General features: G+C 37.8%; 1 protein-coding gene across 2 annotated transcripts in view; it reads left to right on the top strand.

Moving 5' to 3' along the window:
• The window catches only part of Dcc (DCC netrin 1 receptor), a 1,151,759-nt gene extending 1,127,617 nt beyond the window's left edge, over nt 1-24,142 (top strand). For both annotated transcript variants that reach the window (XM_028864828.1, XM_028864827.1), the window contains exons 28-29: nt 16,618-16,760; nt 20,811-24,142. In XM_028864828.1, coding sequence (XP_028720661.1) covers nt 16,618-16,760; nt 20,811-20,900 — 233 coding nt within the window. In that variant the 3' untranslated portion in view covers nt 20,901-24,142. The remainder of the gene's footprint in view (nt 1-16,617; nt 16,761-20,810) is intronic.
• The last annotated feature ends 410 nt before the right edge of the window (nt 24,143-24,552 follow it).

The following is a 24,552-nucleotide window of genomic DNA, read 5'->3' as shown; positions in this document are numbered from 1 at the left end:
TACATGTATGACAATGACATAATGCTTCACTATGTATAATTGACATATGCTAATGAAACATTAAACAAATTTAAAAATATATGAAATGCTCATAACACCGATATCCTTATAAATTTGATACTAGCCATTAAAGTATCTTTTTTTCTTTTCATATATAAGCATATGAGGTTAGTATGCATTTTATGTACCATTCAAATATGTGTGGATACATATGCAGGTGTGATTACATGTGTGTATGTGTAAGTATGCTTGTGGAGGCCCAAGGTTGTAGTCACAAATATTCCTCAATCATTTCTTACCTTTTGATTTTGAGGTAGGGTCGCTAGGTGGAAATCAGAGCTCACCAATATGGCTAGTCTCTCTAGCCAGCTTGCTTGTGATCACCTGCTCCACCTGGAATTATAGACAAGTCACTGTGTCCATCCAACATAGATATAAATTCTGGGCATATGAATTTCACTCCTCTTGTTTGTATGGCAAGTGTTTTAACAACTGAGCCATCTCCCACCCCTAGATTTTTTATAATATGTAAGGTTCATTACTTCTTAGCATTTAAATTGCAAATTCACTTCAACCCTGAACAGTTTTGCAAGCATATATGATACTATTGCCCCTGGAATGTACATTGACTTAATTTATCACTTTTAGGAGGGAAGTAAAATCCTTAACAACTTTACAAAACGCAATAGACAGAGACCATTATAGAAAACCACAACCAATCAAAACGTAGAGCTGAGGATCCCAATCCCAATGGATACATCTACAAAATAACTCCTGAGCCTAAAACTTGGGGGACATGGTAGAAGATGGGGTAGAAATATTGTAATAGCTAGAGAAGCAGAGAGTTTTATGTAAGACTGTTTTTCCTAGTAATTTTAGAAGGTACACCCATAATGTTTCAAAAACATTATTGCCTAAGCATGAACTGAACAAGGACAACAATAGACGTGAACTGGGGGAAATCTATAAGATTTCAACCATACACAAAGAACTACAGGCAACTAAGGGATGCTGAGAATGAAAGTAGTCTTCTTCAGGAAAGAGAACACCAAATGGTTGTAGCATGAAACTTAGATAGTCTTATTAATAAAAACAAACTTGAAGCCAGGTAATGGGATGAATGCTGGAAGATCAGAGAAGCAGAACAAACCACAGCCACCTCACCTTGCCAGTTCCTTAGCTGATCCTGTTTCCTCACACTGGAAGTCTCTGAGTCCTCATCCAAATGGGTCTCAGCTGAACTGTTACTCAAAAGCCTAAAAGTTTAACCAGTCAAATGCTTCTGGTTTCTGGTCTTCACGCCTTATATAACTTTCTGCTTTCTGCCATCACTTCCTGGGATTAAAGGCTCTTGTTACCATGCCTGGCTGTTTTAGTGTAGCCTTGAACTTACAGATCCAGGCAGATCTCTGCCTCTGGAATGCTAGGATTAAAGGTGTATATACCACTATTTTCTAACCTCTATATCTAGTGGCTGTTCTGTTCTCCGACCCCAGATAAGTTTATTAGGGATTAGGGTGCACAATATTTTGGGGAACACAATACCACCGCAAATGGTCAGCCCTGAAAACACACATATAAATAACATTATGTAGATCAAACAGGTTACATTTAGGAATATATATGTATATAAACATGTATGTTCTTATAATAACTATTAATGAAAAAAGCCATAAATTTTAATTAGAGCAAGAAGGGGTATACATGAAAGTTTGAAGGGAAGAAAGAGAAAATAGAGAGGATGTGATTATATTATAACCTCAAAAAATAAAAGAAATTAAACTAAAGATATATTGTTGTAAGAAGTAATCTGATTTCAAAAATACTGTGATTCAGAGAACTAAGGAAAGATCATGCCATTACATTCTATGAAGAAATTTACAGGGATGGTACTTACTAGACTGTATATTTATAAGGATATTTCTGACGTGTGTGTGTGTGTGTGTGTGTGTGTGTGTGTGTGTGTACTCATATATACACATATGTTCCAATAGTCTAGGAAGGGCAAAAGCCAAGTGGCTGAGAGAGTTGTAACATGCAAGTATTTACCATCCATCCCTAAGGGAATAGTTATTCAATGTTGATAAAAGCAAAGCTTATAACAGCTATTTTTATAATGATCATTGGGCTTCAAAAGATGGTAATTTTTGACTTTCATACTGAAAATCTTTTTAAAATATATAACTAAACATTATTGATGAATAGAGGTTCAATGAGAATTTTAGTCTCCTCTGAAAATAATATGTATGCTGTGCTTCAGTCAATCAAAGACATGCACATATAAAAATTAGATGCAGTTGAGTTAAAGTGGTAATACCACAGTGTGATATTGTAGTGACAGTCTAAACATAGTTGTGATATATACCCATTAGAAAGTGTGTGTTTGTATGTGTGTGCACATGTGTTCTTTGCTGACTTCCATTGAATAACCGAACAAATTAAAATCAATTCTTTTACAATGTCCAGGAATCAAGATCTTGTAAGTCTAGAGTTTACAACAAAACCCAGGGCTTAAGGTCATCTGTTTTCCTTTAGAAATGAAAGTAGTTTTAGTGTACACACAATAATGTAAATTTTAAAAGGTAAAATTTATTATCTTAAAACTGCATATGAAATACTAGAAGCATAATCTAGTGTGTGCTATTATGGATGTTAGTACTGCAATTACATTTATATCCAGTATCCAATTAATAAAGTTGTAGGAAGCTGAAATATGGATGTCTATGTGGTTCTGGATTTTAAAATACTTTATTAAATAATGTTGATACCATTACAGTGTTATTTATGAATTGGGAATGTGATATCTCTGAAGTTTCACTAGAATACAGACAAAAATTAGATTATTAAAGAGAGATGTTTCATTAAGAATAAAATTGACAATTTTCTTAACAGAAACACAAAATAAATAATCAGAATGGCTATAAATTATTAAGTAAATTTTTTGCTTCTTGTTGCAAATAGGATAAACAGAATTTGAAAGAAAAAAATTAAAGAATTTAGTTGAGCAGAGGAAATGTCCCTATCATACCAAATGATTCAGAATATTTCTTAAACTAACTGAGGTAAATCTTGAGGTGACATTGTTGAAAACAATAAACTCCCAGGAAGTCAAAGCAGACCCCTTAAAGAAAGTAATGGACAGACTGTGAAATGATCATCTTTATACCCGACTACTGATCATGTGCCCTTAAAAACACCACTGTAAGACTGTGAGTTTCTATTGCTATTTTAATTGTCTGATATTTGTGACTTTTAACTGGGAACCTCAGAAAAGTATCATAGAACTGCTCAGGTAAATCCGTTTCTCAATATCTTTGCTGATTTCTTTGAGATGCATTCTATGAAACCTCTCAATGAAGAAGCAAGGATAATTGCTGGTATGAACATTCTGCAGCCTCATCAGTTTCTTTTTGCCTTTGTCCACCTCCATTTTATTACTGGGAAGTCTTCCATCAAAGCACAGGGTCGACCCTGCTCTCAGTGATTTAGGTACTTGGCAAATCCCAAGTACACAGCAGCATTACACGGTGATCTGTCCTTGAGGATTTCCTCCCCACCTCTGCTTAGTTATTATCTCCCAGTGTAAACTTATTGCAAGGACTGTTTAATGAGCCTAGCTCCTTTAAAATCTTTGAAATTCTCATAAACTTTTCTCTTATCCACTACAAAATGAAAAATAAACACTTTTCATATATAGGATCCCTACACTTCAAAGTCACCTGGGACCATACTTAGACTGATGTTTCCAGTTAGATTGGATACTTTCTTTCCTCTGCTTTTTTGGAACCCCTGTTTTGTTTTGTTTTTTTGTTTTTTTGTTTTTTGTTTTTTTTTTTGGTTTTTGTTGTTGTTGTTGTTGTTATTTTTCAGTTACTATTAAATGGCCCCTAATTTGCCTAATAAATTTGGTACTTAGATTCCAATATGCAAAGGTGGGAAGTTAAACCACAGACTAACCATGAAAGAGTATGTTTTCATTAAGACTACTAGATGTTTTATTAGATGCTTACTGTAACCTCAGGAGAATAATTAAATCACTTACTAGATTATGAGTTTGCTGTTCAGCCAGAGGGAAAGGGAGCTAGAAAATAAAACATTACCACCATACTTGAGAGCTGCTTTAGGAAGCATAGCATCCCTTAAATAGGCAGATGAAATGGCAACAGAACACCTTTCAGTTGCTAATATTACCTTTCTATCAATTATCATTAAAATTTAAACAAATCAAGGCACTTAGAAAGCCATGATTGATTTGTCATTGGTTGCATTATTGGGTCATTTTTTCTGTCATGGGGAAGAATATAAGGCTCTTAGTTTTTGCATTTTTAGTGTGCAGAAAGGGAGTGGGAAATCATGTGGGTGTGTAGTCAGACATTTCACTCCTGCCTTCCTGTTCCCAAGTAACTACTCAGAGGCTTAGTACTTATAAATGCTCAGCCAATAGCTCAGGCATATTACTAACTAGCTCTTAGATTTTAAGTTAACCCATATTCCTTACTTATGCTCTGCCACGTGGTGGTACCTTTATTAGCATAGCGTGTTTATCTCTTTCTCCTTCTCCTTCTGGATGATGACTCCTCTGACTCTGCCCTTCCTCCTCCAACAGTCCCTGTGTCTGACTGTCCTGCCTATACTTTCTGCCTGGCTACTGGCCTGTCAACGTTTTATGAACCAATGAACATAATACATACTCACAGTGTACAAGAGGATTTATTCCACAGAAAGGGTGTTAGGAATGGGGAGAAGTTCATGAAAGGGAAGAAATGATACAATTAAAGGAAAGTATGTGGAGACATTTTTTTCATGTGCATTTTTCAAACTAAGACAAGCTCACAAATACTGTATTTTACTTAGCCTTTAGAATTTTTCATTTCTCTGATGGTGTGATGTTACATATATATTGTTTCCTTTATTAGAAGGGAACAAATTTAGCAGGAATAAAGAAAGAAAAGGGGGAGTTTGCAGGACTTCAGTGGTAGAGCACCATTCTATCATGTGCTGGGTCTTTGGTCACATTCCCAGGAACAGAAGACAGAGGGGAACAGAAATCCTTAGTATTTATTGCTGTTCTTTCTTCTGATTGTGCCCCCGTGAATTGCTAACAGCATGCTGATATCTTTTCTGCTGCCACATTCTTATCCTCTCCTTCACAGACCAAAGATTGCCTGGTTCGTTCACTCTGAATCTTGGTTACATATTCTTTGTGATATTTTAGATTATTTTTATCGATGAAAGAACATACATCTTAATAGTATAAATCCATGAACTCTGACACTAGCTGAGAGGACTTAAGCATTGCATTCCCTTGTCTTCTTTGAACTTTGGTTTTCTTGTCTCCAAGACAACACAATAAAGTGTGCTTTGGAAGTCTATTTCAAGGAAGCATGGGGTATCATAGTTGGTGTACATCTAAGAAAAGATGGCAGCACCTAGGGTTCTAGCACATAGACACAACAGAGATTAGGTACTGGTGACCAAATGGAAATCCAGATCCCATCAGACGATGGCCCTCTCAAGCAACTAGACAGGAACAACTAGGAAGCCTCTTTCCTCTACTTAACCATGTGACCATTGGCTTGCTTTACTGGAGTCAGGCCTGTCCTAGTTGCTTACTAAATGCAGTCTGTGCAGTTGGAGTTTTCTATGTCAATCACATGCAGATTTAAGAACTCGAGCAGTGCTGTTTATTATATCAGTCTTAACATGTGATAGCCATCGTATCTGTGACTCAGTGTAGCCACTTTTACTTAGGAGAGTATATATGGGTAGAGAGGCAAGACCCTTTGTTAGCATGTCCCCAGCAGGCAGACATTCTACTTTTCACCTCACTGAAGAGAAATGGGAACGTAGGAGGAGAACAAGCCTGTTCTTACTAAAGGTGTCACATCAATGCTCATTATTCTTACAAGGAAATCTGCTCCTGTGTGTTGTAAATTAGAATGCCTTAAGATCAATGCAAAAACATGCATGTTTGAAACTAGGCCACTTATAAGGAACTCTTGGGACTGTTGTAGACAAGTAAATAGAGCTAACTCACTTTATTTTTAATATTCTGTGAACATAAAATATAAAAAATGAGAATATAGAGTTTCCCATACATAGTTTACATTTCTCCCATAGCACCAAAACTCGTCCCATATGAGAAGTGCAGGTGACTTTACAAAGCTTTCATCATCCCCAGATGACATGAGCAGACTGACTACTTAAAATTAAGTACATATCCGAATAACTTTCATATCAAAACTAGACTGTGAGAGGCCATTTCAGTTGCTACTGTAGAATAGGTGAGAGACCAAGGTCAGTCAATTGTCTTTCAGTTTTATTCATAAAAATAAAGGAATGAAAACTAGAGCTGGCTATAGGAGAAGGCAAGAAAGACCATGAAAGTTTAAATTGAAGATCAGACCCAGGATGCACCTCAGCCTCTGATCTGCCCCAGGTGAGTCTACATAATGCATTCCTCCCTGCTGCAGCCTGCTCTAGCGTTTCTCAACACAGAAAGTACTGTAGTTGGGAGTAACTTGTACAAGGAGATGCTAGCAGGAGGCCGCACCTGGCAGTCATATATTATGTACCTAATGAGCAAATGAAATGTTTAATAACTGTACTGTGGAAATAAAGCTTAGAACAGTAAATGCCTGCTGAGGCTGTTCATCTTCCCCCCGATGCACACTGCTGGCCCATCGCAAAGCTCCAACATCATTTCTGTTTCCCTGCTTAGTGGGTCCTGCTGAGGAAACAACATTAGAATCTAAGTGATGCTCACTTAATTAGTTGTATAACCATGTAAAAGCATTTATTTAACATAGTAGCTTCCGGTGTTGCACTGAGGGTCTCCTGAAGTGATTCTTCCACGTGCACCCCAGGCACAGAAAATTGTGCAGTGGCTTCAACCGAAGCATTTGCAAATTGAAACATTTCAATTAACCATGGATCCTTTAGACCCATAGAAATTTAATAGTGAATTATTTTATTTAAACAACTTATAGTTTGAATTATAAAAAGCAAAAGCAAGCTAAGGTGCTGTTTTAGGTTTTTTTTTTTTCAGTGTTTCTGTTTTTCTTTTTTTTATTTAATTTTATTTTATTTTACAATATAATTTGATTCTACATATCAGCCATGGATTCTCTTGTTCTCCCCCCTCCCCTTCCCCCCAGCCCACCCCCCATTCCCATCTCCTCCAGGGCAAAGACTCCCCGGAAGATTGAGATCAACCTGGTAGACTCAGTCCAGGCAGGTCCAGAACCCTCCTCCCAGGCTGAGCCAAGCGTCCCTGCATAAGCCCCAGGTTTCAAACAGCCAACTCATGCACTGAGCCCAGGACCCAGACCCATTGCCTGGATGCCTCCCAAACAGATCAAGCCAATCAACTGTCTCACCTATTCAAAGGGCCTGATCCAGTTGGGGGCCCCTCAGCCATTGGTTCATAGTTCATGTGTTTCCATTCGTTTGGCTATTTGTCCCTGTGCTTTATCCAACCTTGGTTTTAACAATTCTTGCTCATATAAACCCTCCTCTTTCTCGCCAATTGGACTCCCCGAGCTCCACCCGGGGCCTAGCCATGGATCTCTGCATCCAGTTCCCTCAGTCACTGGATGGGGTTTCTAGCACAACAATTAGAGTGTTTGGCCATCCTATCACCAGAGTAGGTCAGTTCTGGCTGTCTCTCGACCATTGCCAGCAGTCTATTGTGGTTTTCATTAATAATTTTTTAAAAAGATTTTTTTCTATAAAACACTGGTTTAAGGGCAAATTGTTACCACTTATTAATTAAATATTATAAAATAAGGAAAAATCTCTTTTGGATACATTTTTATCAAAGTGTTAATCAAGGTTTTCTAATTTTGTTTTATGTTTACTGAGTCAGAGTCCAATGCTTAGTAGTCTAGATGGCCTTGAGTGGGCAATAGGCTTCGTGTCTTGGCCTCGCAAGTACTGGGATATAGAGGTACAAGTCACCATGCTTGACTGATTCTTCCAAAATCTCAAAGAAAGTTAAGACATTAAATAGAAAGTTAAATTGGCATGGCTTGGGTTGGTGGAGGGGCCTGGGGAAGAGTTGAAAGTGGAAAAGTAGATTTAAGCAAAATAAATGTAGTCATAAACAAAGGAAATAGAAATAAAATAAATTTTAAAACACCAAACTGTTAAGAAGAGAATGAAAATGAAATGCAGGCAAGACAGCTGTATTAGCCTCTCTTATCATTTTTATAGGTAATATTTTAGAGAGCAAATCACTTAACTATGATAGATGTGACTAATTAATGTCACTGTTATAACATGGATACCTGTCCCCCAAAAGATGCCTGTTTTAGCATCTTCCTTGTTTGACTGGAGCACTACTGGGAACTGGTGAAATATTTAAGAGGCAGAACTGCCTGAAAGGAAGTTAGGTCAGTTGAGAGCATACCCTGGAAGGATATCCGGGGCTCCTGAGTCCCTGCCTATCCCTGTCCCTCTCTTTGCATTGGGCTTGTCATATGATAAGCACTTTCTGCCACCCATTCCACCATGATATACTCCTTCAGTACAGGCTTGCAAACAATAAAATCTAGTGACCATGTGCTCAAATCTTTTAAAACATGAGCCCAAATTCCTTGACTTTTCAGATGACGATCCTAGATATGTGTTGTATAGCAGAAGCTGTGAATCCTTTTAAGCGTGGGTGAGCATTTATTAGGACTTCATTTTATATATCACATATAGTTCATTGACTTGGAGAAAATAATACAGTGGATTCAAACTCCTTTATTTTGTCCATCAGCTAGTTATTTCAGGTTGGGAATTCTCTGATCCATCCATGACTAAATGCAAGCATAAGAGTTTTCCAATTTCTGCACCCCCAGGGATGTTCTTTCTCTCACTTATGGTCACCTACATGCGTGTTTATTTCTTTCTCCCAAAGTGAGACACATTTTACCAATCACATTCTGAAAGTCACTCCTTATGTTTGGAACAGAGCTCAGAGGATGTTGACTAGAGGTGAAGATTATATTACATTAGCAGCTCGGGGGCATGGATGGATTTCTTTTATATTTATCTTTTATTTTGCTTTGACACATTGCTCTGGAGTAATCCATAGAAGCTTCACTGAAATTGTTCATGCATATGCTAATTATCAAGGTAAGTGCTATTCTCTAAAACAATAAATAAATAAATAAATAAATAAACAAACAAACAAACATGAAACTGTCCCTGTAAGCTGCAGCTGAGATCTGCCAAATTCAGAAAAACCAGGGAGAGCCCTGTCCTCTCCAGACACTGAGAAGCAAGAGTTTAGCGTGCCGGTGAAATGGGTTGTTCTCTACTTACTACTGTTTCCAGCAATGCTTCAGGAGAGTAGTTCACAGCCTTCTTTGGTTTGTCAAAAATGTTAACTGTGGTCTGTGGGTCTGGGCCAGTTTTTTTCAGGTTCTTAGCCTCTTGAAAGATTGATATAAGGTATTATATGGATTTTTTGCTAGCACAGTTTATTCAAAGCAAAAGAAACAGCTTGATTAGAAATGCAGTGTCAAGATTGACTGTCAGCCACATGAGTGAGGGTGCTCAAGGAGTCTGATCACTCTTTGGTTCTTTCTTTTATGGGGTTTAAAAAAAGAACAGGTTGGTTTGTAAGGGCAGTAGCATGTGTGGTGGTTCCTCATTCTAAGTGCCAGAATATGTTACATGACCTCATTTCTACTGTGTGTTCCTATCTATAATACATGCAATTTTAAACAATGGGTGCCTATATTTATGTGGCATAAATTGGCTCATGAATGAATCCTCCCTAAACATTCACTTAGAATATTTGTGACAAGGCTTTTCCGAGGGAGACATAACACATGTCTACTCAATCCCCAGGACAGACTAAAATACTGATACCACCAAAGTCCAACCTTGTGAACCAATGTGTAGCTGGAGAATTTCTCTCCAGCTCCTGCCAAGTCCCACCAGTTCCAGAGCCCACTTATAAAATAAACACACAGACTCTTACATTATTTAAACTGCTTGGCCATTAGCTCAGGCCCATAATTGTCTAGATCTTACTCTTATATTTAGCCCATTTCTATTAATCTATACTTTGCCATGTGACTCGTAGCTTATTGGTACCTTACATTTTTCTTGTCCTGGCAGCTCCAGGCAGTCTCTCTCTCTCCCTTCCTGTTCCCTCAATTCTCTTCTCTGTTAGTCCCATCTATACTTCCCTGTCTGACTACTGGCCAATCAGTGTTTATTTATACAGAGTGATATCCATGGCACCAATGAGTTTTAGCAGGGTTACTTACAGGAATGCGAAGTAAAGGTTACTTACAGGAGAAGAAATGAATCAAAGACAGCTGCATCACCAAGCCCACCCCAACATGGATGCAGCTCACAAAAGTTAGGAATCTGAAGTACACCAAGGCCTGCAGGCAGCTCAAAAGATTAGGATGTCCTTTCTAAGTGAATCAGTTGGTTTAAACTTCATCCAGACAGTTTCTGCTTCTTCCAGAAATCTGCTCTAGAAACATCTTTACAGCTTGGCTCCTATGAAAGATGGAAGTATTCTATGCAGCTCGGCTTCTTTGAGAGTGACCCTCTGCATTCTGTGTTGTCTACTGGGGTGGGGGCTGGTGAGTCCTGTCAGTTTTAGGGACTATAGAATGTATTTTGACTTGTTTGCCTTTTGTGTTAAAGGGCTTGCCTGCAGAATGAAATGTTTTTCTCCCTCTGAGGAAATTATTACACAACGCTCCACTCCTTCCTTTCCCTTACATTCTTTCAGCCCCCTCTTGTGCAATGATCTCTGAACATTAAAAGGATGACTAAAGATGTCCATCTATGGCTAAAAATTATGCCACTGCATTCCCCTAGCAATCACTTGTTCTTAAGAGTTTCACCATTGTTTGAGTTGAGGATGGTATCAGTGTTGATCCACAGGAATTAAACACAAATGTTTAAAGGGCAGTTTGACATCCATCTAGTAAAACCATAGATGCTTCTTTCCCATTTGGCCCTATGATCTCCCCAGCCCTATTTTTGTTCTGGCTTACCATACCAGTTGTGAGCTCCCTCTAGTGGAATGGGCCTTAAATACAATCTGAAGACTGTTGGTCTTATCCATGACAGCTGAGCAATAAGCAGGCACATCCTGCATGGCATGTCAATATTTTAGCACACCGTGCCCATAGTTGAGTTGGAATGTTGGGGACAGTTGCTCCACCACCACCAGCAGCCTGATTCCCCACCCCCACCCCTTGGTACTGTGAAAGCCAGTTAGCAAGGTGGGAGTTTCCACTTCAGTTCCAGCTTTATTTCTCATGCCCTGCAGTCAAAGTGTTCATCATGACACTTGGTCTCCCCCTTATACCTATGAAGATGGCTTAATTCCCATGGTTGGCTTCTGCTGCCTTTGTGTCTAACACCACCCTGTGTTGAAGTGCTTTCTGCGGACCTAGTCCTGACCACATACAGAAGATGGGCTCATACCAAGAGTTTGGTAGCTGGGAGCGCAATGTCCCAAGATTGTTGGTCACACGGAACAGAGAGCTAATATTTATTCAGGGCCCTTTATAATTTGTATTTGTTACAGTAACTACTAGTCAAGGCATCACATGGTTATCTGAGTTTTCCAAGCTTTATTTCTACATGCGCCTTGTTCATAGTATGCATGACCCCTAGGGCCAAAGCACCTTGAGGCTTGCAATGCTTTGAATTCTGATCCCAGTTTCTAGTCTAGTGCTGTGCACAGAGCTTCCGCTCCTTTCCATGACTGAGACCAAAACCCAATTAGAACTGATTGCTCTTGCCATAGCCCCCAGCGATAGCCTTGTGTGCTCCTGGTGACTTTTAACAGGAAAGGACACTGTGGTATTGGGACACATGCTTGTTTAGCCTGCCCTACAAGGATCTTAGCCTGCTCAAAAGCTTCTTGAGCCTTTCTGTCTCAATTCCATATAACAGTTTTATCTATCAAGTTATACAGAAGATGGCTGCTTGGGCAAGATGGAATGTGAAAATTTGCCAATATCCAAGAGCCCCCAAAATCCTTTTTACATTTACAGGACAGGCTATTATAACATTTTGTCAGCAGTATTGTCAGGAATCACATGTGTCTACCTGGACTATAACACACCAAAGAATTTTACAGCTGTGCCTGGCTCTTGCACCTTGTGGGACTGATCTCCCATCTTTGCTTTTTAGATGAGCCTGTCTGTCCTACAGATGCATTTCTAGATCTGCAAAACAGAGATTAGCATTATATTACCTTTGTAATGAAGCCTGCTTTGCAGAGGGTGCACAGGAGACTGAGCAAGATCCTTGGCCAACATCCCATAACAAATAGTAAGACTTTGAATTTAACCTTGCAAAAAGTACTCTGAAGGACCGCTGTTGACTATTTCGTGCAAATAACCCAAGGGCAATGTAGACAAGGCCAGGCAGTGTTTAAGAAGTATGCCAAAGCCCTTTCTGCAAGTGAAATCTAGGAAGTCTCGCCGTGGAGGGGTGAACTGAGACTAACAGTGCTCTCTAAGGTAGCAGTACATCAGCGAGTGAGAGGCAGCAGGATGGCTCTCTGAACTGTCTTCCGTTTAAGTGAAGTCCCCAGGCTCCACTCACTAATGCCAGAAGGCTGCACTCCTTTTTCACTTCAAAATGGTACATGCCACAAGACTAGTTATTTTATATAAAGATGTATGCTTGGTTCCAGTGCTGCCGAAGATGGGGTCAGAATGTTGCCCTTGGGGAAGGCGACTGGTAAGTTGAAAGATACACAGTAAAGAATTACTTCTGACTTGTAGTCCCATAGAATACTGGGGATATAAACTAGAAAATCAAATCAGAAAACAATTGCTCAGTGAGCTTCAAATACTTAAGTAAAGGGTAAAGTCTAGCATTGTTGAGCTTTTGGGGACTCGGGCTTCTGGTGTCCAACTTCAAATAGCTGAGGTTCAAAGAAGAAAATGCTAAATCTGTGCAAATAGAGCTGGAGCATAAGCGCAGAATTAATGCACACTAGGGAGAATAGGATCAGCTTCTCAGCACAAAAGTTCTCATAGAAATCTCTGATTTACAACATTCCCTCCTTACTAAAGAACAGTTTTGACACCAGCATTTTCTAATTGGCTGTTAATAAACCCCTCCTTGCAAATTCCTCCTTGCAAACTCCTCCTATACACGTATCTTTCCCTTTTTCTTCATCATATGGAAAGAAACAGCATTTAAGGCCACCAATTGCACAGTCAAATACTGCCAATAGTAATCTCTAGAGGACTGCTCACATTTGTTGCCTATATAAATTTTGTGGAGATTAGTTCTCCCTCAGTGTCTCTGTTTCCAAGGACCTCAGGTTCCTTTCAGCAAAACAAATAAAGAAGGTCACTGTATGGGATCCAGGCCCCACTGAGGTTCCAGAGTTCCAAACATTTGTGATGCTGTGCATAGTATTTCAGAAAAGGAAGTGTGTTCCAACTGACATCCTCCCTTTGGTCTGGATCCAAGAATTTCTGAGAACCCTGGTGGAAAGCTCATAGTGTCTTGTCATTGCATAGCATTCAGTACATTCTGGAAGAATAAATGATTGTCACCTCATCACTAGAGACAATCACTTACCATAATGATCTTCATTTTTTTAATGAGATTGAATTAAGATAGTTGTTAAGCATACCTGTGTTGTAGTGTAATGTATTAATATGGCAAATGGAGTATAGTACATGAAGCATCTGCCCATATGTTAGGGAGAAAATAAATGTATCTGAGAGGATTGCTGTAGTGATCATGGTAAGCTGTGCCTAAGCATCACATTTTCTCTACATACGAAACTGTCAAAAATGTACTAAGATAAATATTAAGGATCATATGAACAAGTCTAATAAATTCTAAAAGAATATTTATTTTATATGTTTTCTCTTACAAAACAAGAAACAGCCCTGCTATAATTTCCTTCATGATAAGCTACACCAATGCCCTTTCATTTCTCGGATACACATTTACATTTTCTTTGTAAATACCTACATTAAAGAGAACTGCTTTTCGGTGTGTACTGAGCATATCACATGTATTTGGTAAAGTTCACAGACTTAGTTTAAGTTTATTTAAAACATTTGGAAAACCTTAAAAATAAAAGGAAATCTGTTTCCATCATTTAGGAAGGTTAGATTAAAAACAGATAAATATGCACAAGTAAGTCCATAGAGAGAAGAGTCATTAGGATGCTTTTGCTCTGCTGAAGTAGGAAGGTATTAAAGGTGATCCTGCAAAGTGAGGGTACTGCTTTTGTGAGAAAAAAAGCTGAACTCAGATTTACCCAGAACCTGGAAACATTTCTAGGAGGATAAATGAGCACAATTTAGAGAAGGTTACTCAAAACAGAAATTCAACAGAAACATTCATTCTTCAGTTCAACAATGAACTTTTTTTGGAACTGTCATTAGTTTGCTTGGGCTTTTTGTTCATTTATTTTGGTCTTTTTATTTGTTTGTTTGTTTCATATTTTGATGGCATAATTCTTAGATTTTCTGTGTATGTACCTGAGGAGAGGCGGGTAAGGTACATGTTGCTTGAGACAGAACAATGCTATGTAATCAGGTTGGCTTTGACCTTACGCTCCCTTCATATCTCAGCCTCCAACTTGCTTAGAAAAGGTGGACTATGTCTGATGAGTGAATGATAACTGACATTCTGCTCTGGCTTCCACATGCATGTATACACACACACACACACACACACACACACACACACACACACACACATTGGAATTACAAGTGCATTCTCAATCAACCATACTGTTTATATGTGTTCTATGGCTTAAGTGCACTCTCAACCATTCTGTTTACATTTGTGCTGGGCCTCAAGTGCATCCCATATCAACCATACTGTTTACATGTGTACTGGAATTGGAACTCAGAAACTCATGCTTAAAAGGCAAGAACTTTGTAGACTGAGCAACTTCCCATTCCTCAAACACTTCAAATATGTAATCTCATTTAATAATCACTATTATCATTACCATTCTACAGATAAACAAGCCAGGATAGGTTTAGAGAATCAAGAGATTGCATAACCAGCAACAGTAGAATATGCAGGGTTTCTGTGTCTAGTTATACACTTAGATATTGATGTTTAGTAATAAAAAGAAATTGGAAAGGGACTGCATGTTGGGTCATGACAAAGGAAAATAGATTCATATTCAAATTTATCCTTCATAGTGACTTTTAGCAGATCATTTATTTAAGTATTTACATTGTTTCAAATAAAATGATCCTTTTTTTCTGGTCACAGATGCATTAACCCAGTTAATGAGCTAACTCTGGTAAGTTTATTAAAATAGGAGTCTGTTTCAAAGACTATAATACCCCACTAAGATCAGTAGAACAAATAACTAAAGTGTCATTATTTGTGGTAGAATGGAGCAGAGGCAAGCTTTTATACCTTTTTTTTAAAGTTTTTATTTTAAGTTTGTCTGGTTTTTGAGATTATAATATAATTACATCATTTTCTCCTTTCCCCTCCGTCCCTCCAACCTCTGCCATGTACCCCCGTTGATGTATGTGTGTGATTGTATGTGAGTATGTGCATGCGTGTGAATGTGTATCCTAAATATAAAAATAAAACCTTCTTAATGTATAGAATGTATAGCTTTTAGGGGCTGGCCACGTAGGACTGGATAAGCAGTTGGTGTGCTCTTCCCTGGAGAAGACTGTGTCTCCCACTCTCAGCAATCCTTACAAAGTTGTCTATTTGTTTATCTCAGGAGCTTGTTGCCTTCCTCCTTAGCATGTCTGTTGGTGTCCTCCTTGGACAGGCCCCATGCCAATGAAACTTCATGACTGTGGCTTCTCTGACACCCTATAACTTTTGTGCTAAAGCTCTTGGTTTCGGTGCTAAGAAGATGTGACTCTTTAGTTTTTTGGAGATGTGCTAGCCAACTCAATAAATCTGTATAAACATTTATCGAGAGTTGATAGCAATGAAGCAGGAATAAATACTGCTGTAAGTTAAGTGGAATTTTTAAGGTAAATTTTAAACTAAATAAAAAGCAATTAATTATTTAATAAAAACTGTCCTTCAACAGACTTAATAATTTCTTGCATGTTTTTGATGAATATTAAAATGTATTCTGTTGACAATTTATTTTGGTCTGGAAAAAATACTTTACTTTTGTTCAATAGATAATAATACAATTCTCTCAGGTTAGTCATACAAGACTTTCTTTTACTAAAATATCTGGTATTTCCTTACAGATCAAGCAACCATTTCTCCTAAGCTCACACATCCTTATCTCTTATATAACTTAGAGCTTATTTAGGAGTTATTGTATAGTTCTTAATAACCTGAACCAGAGGCTGGCAGATAATGAGCTCACCTGATAATCTGTAGATTGTAATGAGAAGTCTGGAACTCCCTGCCTGATTTGGAATCCACTTAAAATTAGTTATGACTCATAGCACTTCATCCGACAAGGCCTTCTCACAATCTGTCTTCCATTCAGGGGAAATAAAATGAGCCTGCTCTGCGTGTCAGGATCCATCACTACACACAGAATGAGGAACATGCTAAAGTCAAGGCCAGCCTACTGGATTCGGTTTATATGACAGACATTATTCCTTGGATGTTCTATACATTACTTTCATCACCCTGTATTTTCTATTCCAGGACCTACTCTTCCCAAGACTCACGTTAAAACAGCCTCTCTTGGGTTGGCTGGAAAGGCAAGGTCCCCTTTGCTTCCTGTGTCTGTGCCAACAGCCCCTGAAGTGTCTGAAGAAAGTCACAAGCCAACAGAGGATCCAGCCAGTGTAAGAGCCAATGTTTAGAGCCATGCTGTACCATGTGATCTAAAGCACTCATCATCACATCAGGCCGTTGTCGTCCCACCTTGTCTTCACTTGAATGTGATGAGAAAAACATTACGGGCTGGGGGGGGGGAGGATATATACCAGGGACTCATTTAAATTAAAGATGTGTTGATACTTAAGGGCAACCTTAGATGCAAGAAGATTAACTAGTCTATGAGTTCATATAATCATATATAAACATGTTTTCATACATGTGTGTATATCCATAAGTGTCTGTGCATGTAAGAGCCTAAACACACACACACACACACACACACACACACACACACACACACACACACACGCCCTGTGATTACTATGAAATATCTTGAAATCCTAGAAACAAAACTATGTGCTCATCATTGAACTGATAGTTAACTGAAAGCTATATTTTAAGGAATTTTCTGAAGTTGTCATTGTTTCTAAATCCATAAAACAGCAAAAAATATAGAAATGGGATGAAAATGCAAAATGAATAAATGAATGTGATTGTTCAAGAGAAGAAAAATAGCAGAGAAGGGGAATACTAGGAGCAGAAATATTCAAGAATGAAGGGAGCTGGACAACAGAAACCAAGGAGTACTGAAAGACTTAACAAAATGGAAGGCTGCCTAAAAACACTCTATAGAAACCTCCAATCTTCCAAACCAAGATGAAAAATATGTAGGAGAGGATAACAAAGTCACATGAAGTGGGGCAGTTCTCTAGGTGTTGAGCATGGTCATGGGGATTGGAAGATTGAGGAGTAGAGAAGGAAAGGTGAGGGCCAGCCAAAGGAAGGTTATATGAAGAAACCTTTTGTAAATATGCTAGTTTGAAAACTAATAAAAAACACAGAAAATAAAAAGGAAAGTTTTATTAGTTAAAGAACAGAAATTTTCTGATCTAAGGAGAGAAGTCAAATATGAATAAATTAGAAAACTCAAGGAAAAAATCAATGGTAAAGGAGAAACAGAAATTTTGAGAGGAAAACAAATAATTTTTCTATCAAAACTGCACTATGATAGAGATTAGAAGGAGACTGCCTCAAGGCAGCTGTTTGGAAATGTTAGTATAACTTCTGAACAGTTTTCAAGAGGAAACAGTTCAAAGATATTTATAGAATTAATGTATCAGATACCTTGACTACCAGGAAACGGAAAGGGGAAAACATGAAAAAAAAAAAAAAAAGATTAGATTTCTATCTCACTAAATATTTTTTTAAGCACAGACTGTGAAAAAGAAAATTTTCCACTGTCAACTAGTTTCTGTTACTTCATACATAAACTGAGACTTACACTGAGTGTGCAAATCTTACAATGATAAATCTTCAATGATATCCAAGGATGAAAGGAGTGAGTACAATCAGTCCCTGATAAGTCAGGCAGCTCTCAATTTCCACAGAGAAAATATTTTCATCAGAAATTGGATTGTCAAATGAAAAGATTATTTCATTTGAATAACAAATTATATATTTTTCATGAATCAAAAATTTTAAACACCATAAAGCAATATAACCACATAACAAGCAAGGAAATCAGTAATGTGTGTTTTTGTCTGAATGTGTGTCAGAAGGACATTATCTGCTTTATATACCTATAAGATTACAAATAAAGGCCCTTACTGCCCTCTCTTCAGAATACAATTATCTATTTCAATATATGTCTAGTCACATGTTTTATGGTCATTTGCCAAATTAGGTCAAAATACTAAATTTACAAAATGTTTCTTATATTAGAATTTCTAACTCTGATGTCAAATGAATGATGTCAAATGGCCTGTTTTATCCTTAAGGTTGATTGAAAACAGTGAAAGCAAAGGACATAGTATTAAAAGCCATAAGAATTAAATGAAAAGAAAAGCAGAAATGAGGTAAATTTAGATCAATATCTTCCTATAAAATAATAATCTGACCCTCTGAATAATGTCAAATTTTCTAGGAGCCATATTAAAAGCATAAAAAATTATAATTTATAATTTAATGCTGTCTTGTGTTTAATCCAATATTTTCCAAGTATTATATTAATACTTGATAAATATGAGACAACTATCATTAAAGTATTTTTCCTTTTGCTTTTACATTATGCATTCAGAATTAGATATGTGTCTTATATGTGAAATACTTTTGAATTTTGACTAACTGTATTCATGAATCCAATAGCTAAATTCAGATAAATAACCCAGACAACCAAAAGAGCATGTTTGAAAATGGTGACCAAGAACCAGGTGTGCTGTCACACATCTTTAATCCCAGCTCTGAAGAGGCAAAGATGGATGGAACTCTGTTAGTTTGAGGCCAACCTGGCCTGCATAGAGAGTTCCAGACCATCCTGAGTACATAGTGAGACCCTATATAAAAAAAAAAAAGAAAAAGAAAAAGAAAAAGAAAGGGAGGAAGGGGACGAGGGAGCAAGGGAGGGGGAAGAAGAAAATAAAAAAGATAGAGAGAGACGGGGAGGGAGAGAGGGAGGGAGAGAGGGAGAGGAAGGAAGGAAGGAAGGAAGGAAAGAAGGAAGGAAGGAAGGAAGGAAGGAAGGAAGGAAGGAAGGAAGGAAGGAAGGAAGGAAGGAAGGGAATTGGAGAATGATTGATCAAGTAATCATTTCACTGCAACTTCATTCTTTTTATATAAAACAGTGTGTTGAAACAACAGGCTACTTTTCAATCCCTGGTCAGTTTTGAATGATATATGGTCACACTGTGCATTAGTGTATTCATATACCTAAGAGAAGATCATGGGTTAATACCATGTGCCCATTTGTCTGGAACATTCTTCCATGGATGACAAGGTTTTGTGAGGATCTTATAATGCATATTCTTCTGATGGTCTCTGGGAATGATAGACACTGGCTTAGCAGGATTGGAAGGACTCTCTCTCTGACCATGGTAATAAGTAATGCTTCTTGGTTACATGGAGTACAAATAATGATTCAAATCATTGTTTCAATCATATAACTGATTGAAAAGGATAGTTGAGAATAATTCAGAATATTTCATCTATATTCATTTTAAAAAATTACATTTAAGAAAGGAGAAAATGGGAGAGAGTTGCTATTTACTGACTGCTTACCAGCAGGCAGCCCTTAGCTGTTGGACGTAGTCACTGAGGCAAGTTTGATGGTCCCATTTTACAATTAAAAAGACTGACTAAAAACAGCAAGTATATAAATATTTAAACCATCTCCTTATTAAATCAAAAGTTCCATGGCCAGTAGCTGAGGATATTGGATAAGTAGAAATCCTGGAACTAGCAAATAACCTCATACAAGTCTCTCACAGTGAATGAAAGGCAATGCATTCACTAACAGTTGTGCAGGTCAGACTCATAGTTTGTACAACATTCATATCATGCTGCAAGAGTTCTTTCACACCTATGCAAAGCACTCTGGCTTTGTGCATAAACTTTGTTTCTACTCACAATCAATAGTCATGATCTATGCATTTCTCATCCGTCGGGAAACCTTCAAGTTGCCATGCAAACCTTACAGCCTATGCCATATTATTAAAAAAAATATATATAAAACTGGTGATGTTGATATTTGGATACCTATTTATAGATAACCTATCAAAATGAAAAATGAACTAATGTGTTTAAAATTACTGACATGCCAGAAACTGTGACATGCAGGAAGTATATCACAGGATGCTCAGAATAAACTTTGAAATAGACACCATTATCATTTTGTAGAAATGGAAAACTATATATCAGAGAAATCTACTAACTTGTTCATTACCATAAAGCTATCAATTGGTAGAATATGACTTAAAATAGGGTATTTCTAACTGTAAAGCCTTTTTCCTATTAAAGGTATAGAATCCCAGAAAAGCAGTATTCAATCATTTGTTGCTAGCTCATTTTCTATCACAAGTTCATCCAGTTAAAAGAAACTCAGAGCACAGTTCTGGCTATAGGTACCTATGTCAAATTCAAGAATAAACAGTGGCCCAAGCAAAGGCCAAATAATAAGTGGATCCTTCATGGAAGGAGCCTACCGAGACACAGTACTAACTCTGTTCTCGTTTTCTTTTTAGGTATATGAACAGGATGACTTGAGTGAGCAAATGGCAAGCTTGGAAGGCCTAATGAAGCAACTTAATGCCATCACAGGTTCAGCTTTTTGACACATATTGCCCAAGCACTGAGATTTTCTGGGAACTTTACAGCATACCAATTATCCATAAACAGCACACCTGTGTCCATAAACTCTAACCAGTGTACAGGTCAACCTTCAGGACCACTCAGTTAAGGAACATCTGATGCAGTTCAGAAGGAATCGGCATCCCATCCTACATGGACATCAGAAATTGGACAAGGATGGCCATGAGGTCCCTGAGCAAAAGCAAAGATGCATATTCACTGAAAAGTCAAGACTGAAGTTGCCGGCATAGTTCTGGGTCTTTGTCACTACAGTGACCATGGTGTCATCACTAATGCCTACATTTTCTTTCAGTGATACCTTTCCTTTTCTGTGTAGGTCCAGTCTTACAAAATACAAGTGCATTATTCCAGCCTGTACCATGCCATAGCAAATCAGAAAAAAAAAATCACTATTTTTATTTTCAACTTTTAAACTACAAAGCATCCATGGTAATTCCCTCACTCCATAGCACCAAAGGATTGGATGTTTTCCTGGCAGCAGAAAAAGTAAACAAGTGAACAAGCAAAAGGCAGCGAATGCTTGTTGACAGCTCACTCATTCATTTCACACAAGTGGCAGATATTAGTGAGTGGGTATAAAATTTTTACCAATTTTAGCAAGTGTTTGTAAATCCATCCATGATTAACGTTTATGTCTAGAGTGTAGAAACTTAAAAATCCTCAGCTGGTGGTATCCTGCCAACAACAGTACCTTTCTAGAAGGAGAATACAATATGCAATCTTCTCAGACACATGGTGATTGTGTACTTAAGCTTGTAATATGATACTTTTCAACTCGAGTGGCTTCTGTGCCATTCCACACTGTGATGGCCTGTCTGAGTTTCACTAAGGCTTCTTCTTCAGGCATTAGGCCAGAAACATTCTACAATCCTCCACCCATCATCCCTCTACTTCTCCTGGGCAAGTAGTCTTAGGTAAAATGGTCGGCTCCATGCATCCTACATCCTGTGTCCCCAATATCCTTCTGTGGAGATAGTAGGCTTCCTGAGAGCAAGCTCAAAAGAAGGGAAAGGAGCATGAAAGACCATTTCCAAGAGCATCTTTTCCTGAGTGATGTAACTCCCACTTATAACATCTTCACTGAGCTGTGCAAGGCAACATTAATGGATGTTGACCACAGGCTCTGTTGGTAAGGCAACCTTCCATACCATGCCTAAGACAGAATCCAGGAGGAGAGAGGGGTGAGTGCCATTTGACATCTGACACATCATAACTCCTGTAGGTATTTTTCAAAGCAGCATCTTAAACTGTGGACTAGAATTTTAAACTATTGCCATGTTATCTACAGCTTGAAACTAGCTGAAATTAAGAACATTCTGTGCATTCCCTTTTAGTTTATGAATTTTCAGCTGTATTTGGAGTTAATCCCTATTTATGCAGCCGAGTCGCCAAAAGGGAGCTAGTTTGCATATTTATCAGTTAGGTGACTTGAAACCCAATGAGAGTTTCAGCTGAATTATTCCTTTCAGCTCTGCCTTTGATTTCAAGCTTGAGTAGGTCATAATTTTAAAAGAGCATGGCAAGGATAGGATCTTTACAACCTAATAGCTCCTTTTATTAGGTGGGTAATTATATATGAATCCCTGAATGAAATATTTTGAGCAAAATGGCACTGTAACAGAAATAATAATTCAGATTATTTTTTTACAGTTTTATGTCGGGAAGGAAATCTGATGTCAAAGAGAGGGCTTGTTCAAATGGTTCATTAGAAAGTCTGGTCCATTTGCAAAATGTTTCCTTCAACAAGAGTGCTTGTTCAATTTACTGAGATTTTTCTGGAAGTACTTTTGAAGAGCTATGTGATGTTATTTAATGGGACAGAATGGTTCGATGTCTGGGCACTTAGGTAGACAACTCTCAACTGACCTGAAATAAAGCATTTCTTAACATAGCATTGAATACTTGAGAAAAATAATCCATGATTATCAACTGGAAAATGTGCACATAACTTTCTCAAAATCCCAGAATATGCTCCTCTTTCTAGATTCCACAAAGAGGAACCACTTTTTGGAAGCATTTGATACTCATGAAGATCAACTCAAGTTTCAGTGTGGGGTATGCTACAACCTTCAGATTTCAGGGAATGAGTTATAATGGAATGTTGTTCTGTAAAATCTAGTTGGACAGTCAAGAGAACTAGAATTTTCAGAAAATTCTACGCCTTTCTGCTTAGTCAATAATTTCAGGCAATGTAATTTTTAAAAGTCATTGAAAGTATGTCATCCATTTTCAGTGGGAGCTATATCTGCCTCACGCCCTTGAAAATTTCAATAAATTAATATAATAATTTATTAATCAGTTAGTAACTCTAGTAAGTCATATTATCATACTCAGGAGACTGGTATCATTAACCTATGATTTTAATGTACAATTAGTTCAACGTGGCTTCCTCAGAACTCTTATTCCCAAATCCCTTCCAGTGATTCACGTGTGTGCAAAAAACTTGCCCAGTTTCCAGGTGACATTTTAATTCCCTTGTCTCCATTAACAAGAAAGACGGTGTGGCTGGTATGAAGCAGTTTGGTATGATTCCTTCTGAGTCAAGCTCACAGGATGCAGAACCCTTTAAACTTCTAAATCTCTTTGACTCCCTTAAGGCAAAGCTGAACATGTAACCGGCATCTCCGCACCAAGAATCAATCCTCTGTGAAAAGGAAGAAAATCAAATTTGGCAGGACGACTCGGGTTTCCATACCCTATGCTGAAGTGCAAAGCGAGAGCCTGCTCTTGAAAGAACTTTGCTATTTTTTTTTCTATTTCGTTTTGAGAAGAAAACTATTTTCATTCCTCCAGAAATTTCTGCATTTGTCTAAACTGACAAAAGTGGAGATAGCTCAGAGTGTGCACAGAACCATTTTTGTAACACTCTAGTCAAAAGTTAAGTATTTCTTAGTGATTTATATTCAATGGAAACTGGTTATAGCTGTCTCCATGTAATAAACCCATGACCTTCTAGAATATTTAAACAATACAGCTTTAACTTTGGCTATTATTAAATACATACTCAGTTGAACAACCCAGAAATAAAGAAGTCAAGTTAATGACGTAACTCCTTTTGGAGATTGGATGTAATAATAGTTTGGGTTTTTTTCAAAAATAAAGGTTGTTGAAAATAAGGATTGTGCTTCATGCTCTGCAAAGGTGGCCTTTACAAAAAGAAGAATGAAGACAGCATTTTAAAGCTAAAGCTTGCCATTCACTGGCTTTCCCAATAAACAACCTCTGCAGCACAGGTCATTCTGAGACCCTCCCCCACCCCCACCCTGCCCCTGGAGTTTGTGCTGTGAGATGATGTTGATCCTTTCCTCTTCCCTGGATCCTTCTCCAGACTTTGTTCAAATAAGCATCTTAAAGCTACCCACCAATGGAACACAGTGTCTCAGACATGGTAGGTGAACTGTGAGTCCAACCAAAGATTACTTAAAAGGCTGCCTGACATTTTACATAAAATTTTGTCCGAAGCCCATAGTTCTAGTGGTTTTGAAATGCTCATTTCCAGTCAGTGAGACAAAGGAAAATGGAAAAACCCCAAGTCTTAGATGAATTTGAAGAAAATAAAAGTAATATGAATTTTGAAAAGATGGAGAGCAGTAATACAGAGAATATGTATATATT

Source organism: Peromyscus leucopus, chromosome 19, assembly GCF_004664715.2.
Source record: "Peromyscus leucopus breed LL Stock chromosome 19, UCI_PerLeu_2.1, whole genome shotgun sequence".
Classification (NCBI taxonomy): domain Eukaryota; kingdom Metazoa; phylum Chordata; class Mammalia; order Rodentia; family Cricetidae; genus Peromyscus; species Peromyscus leucopus.
This window is presented reverse-complemented; position numbering and strand designations above follow the sequence as displayed.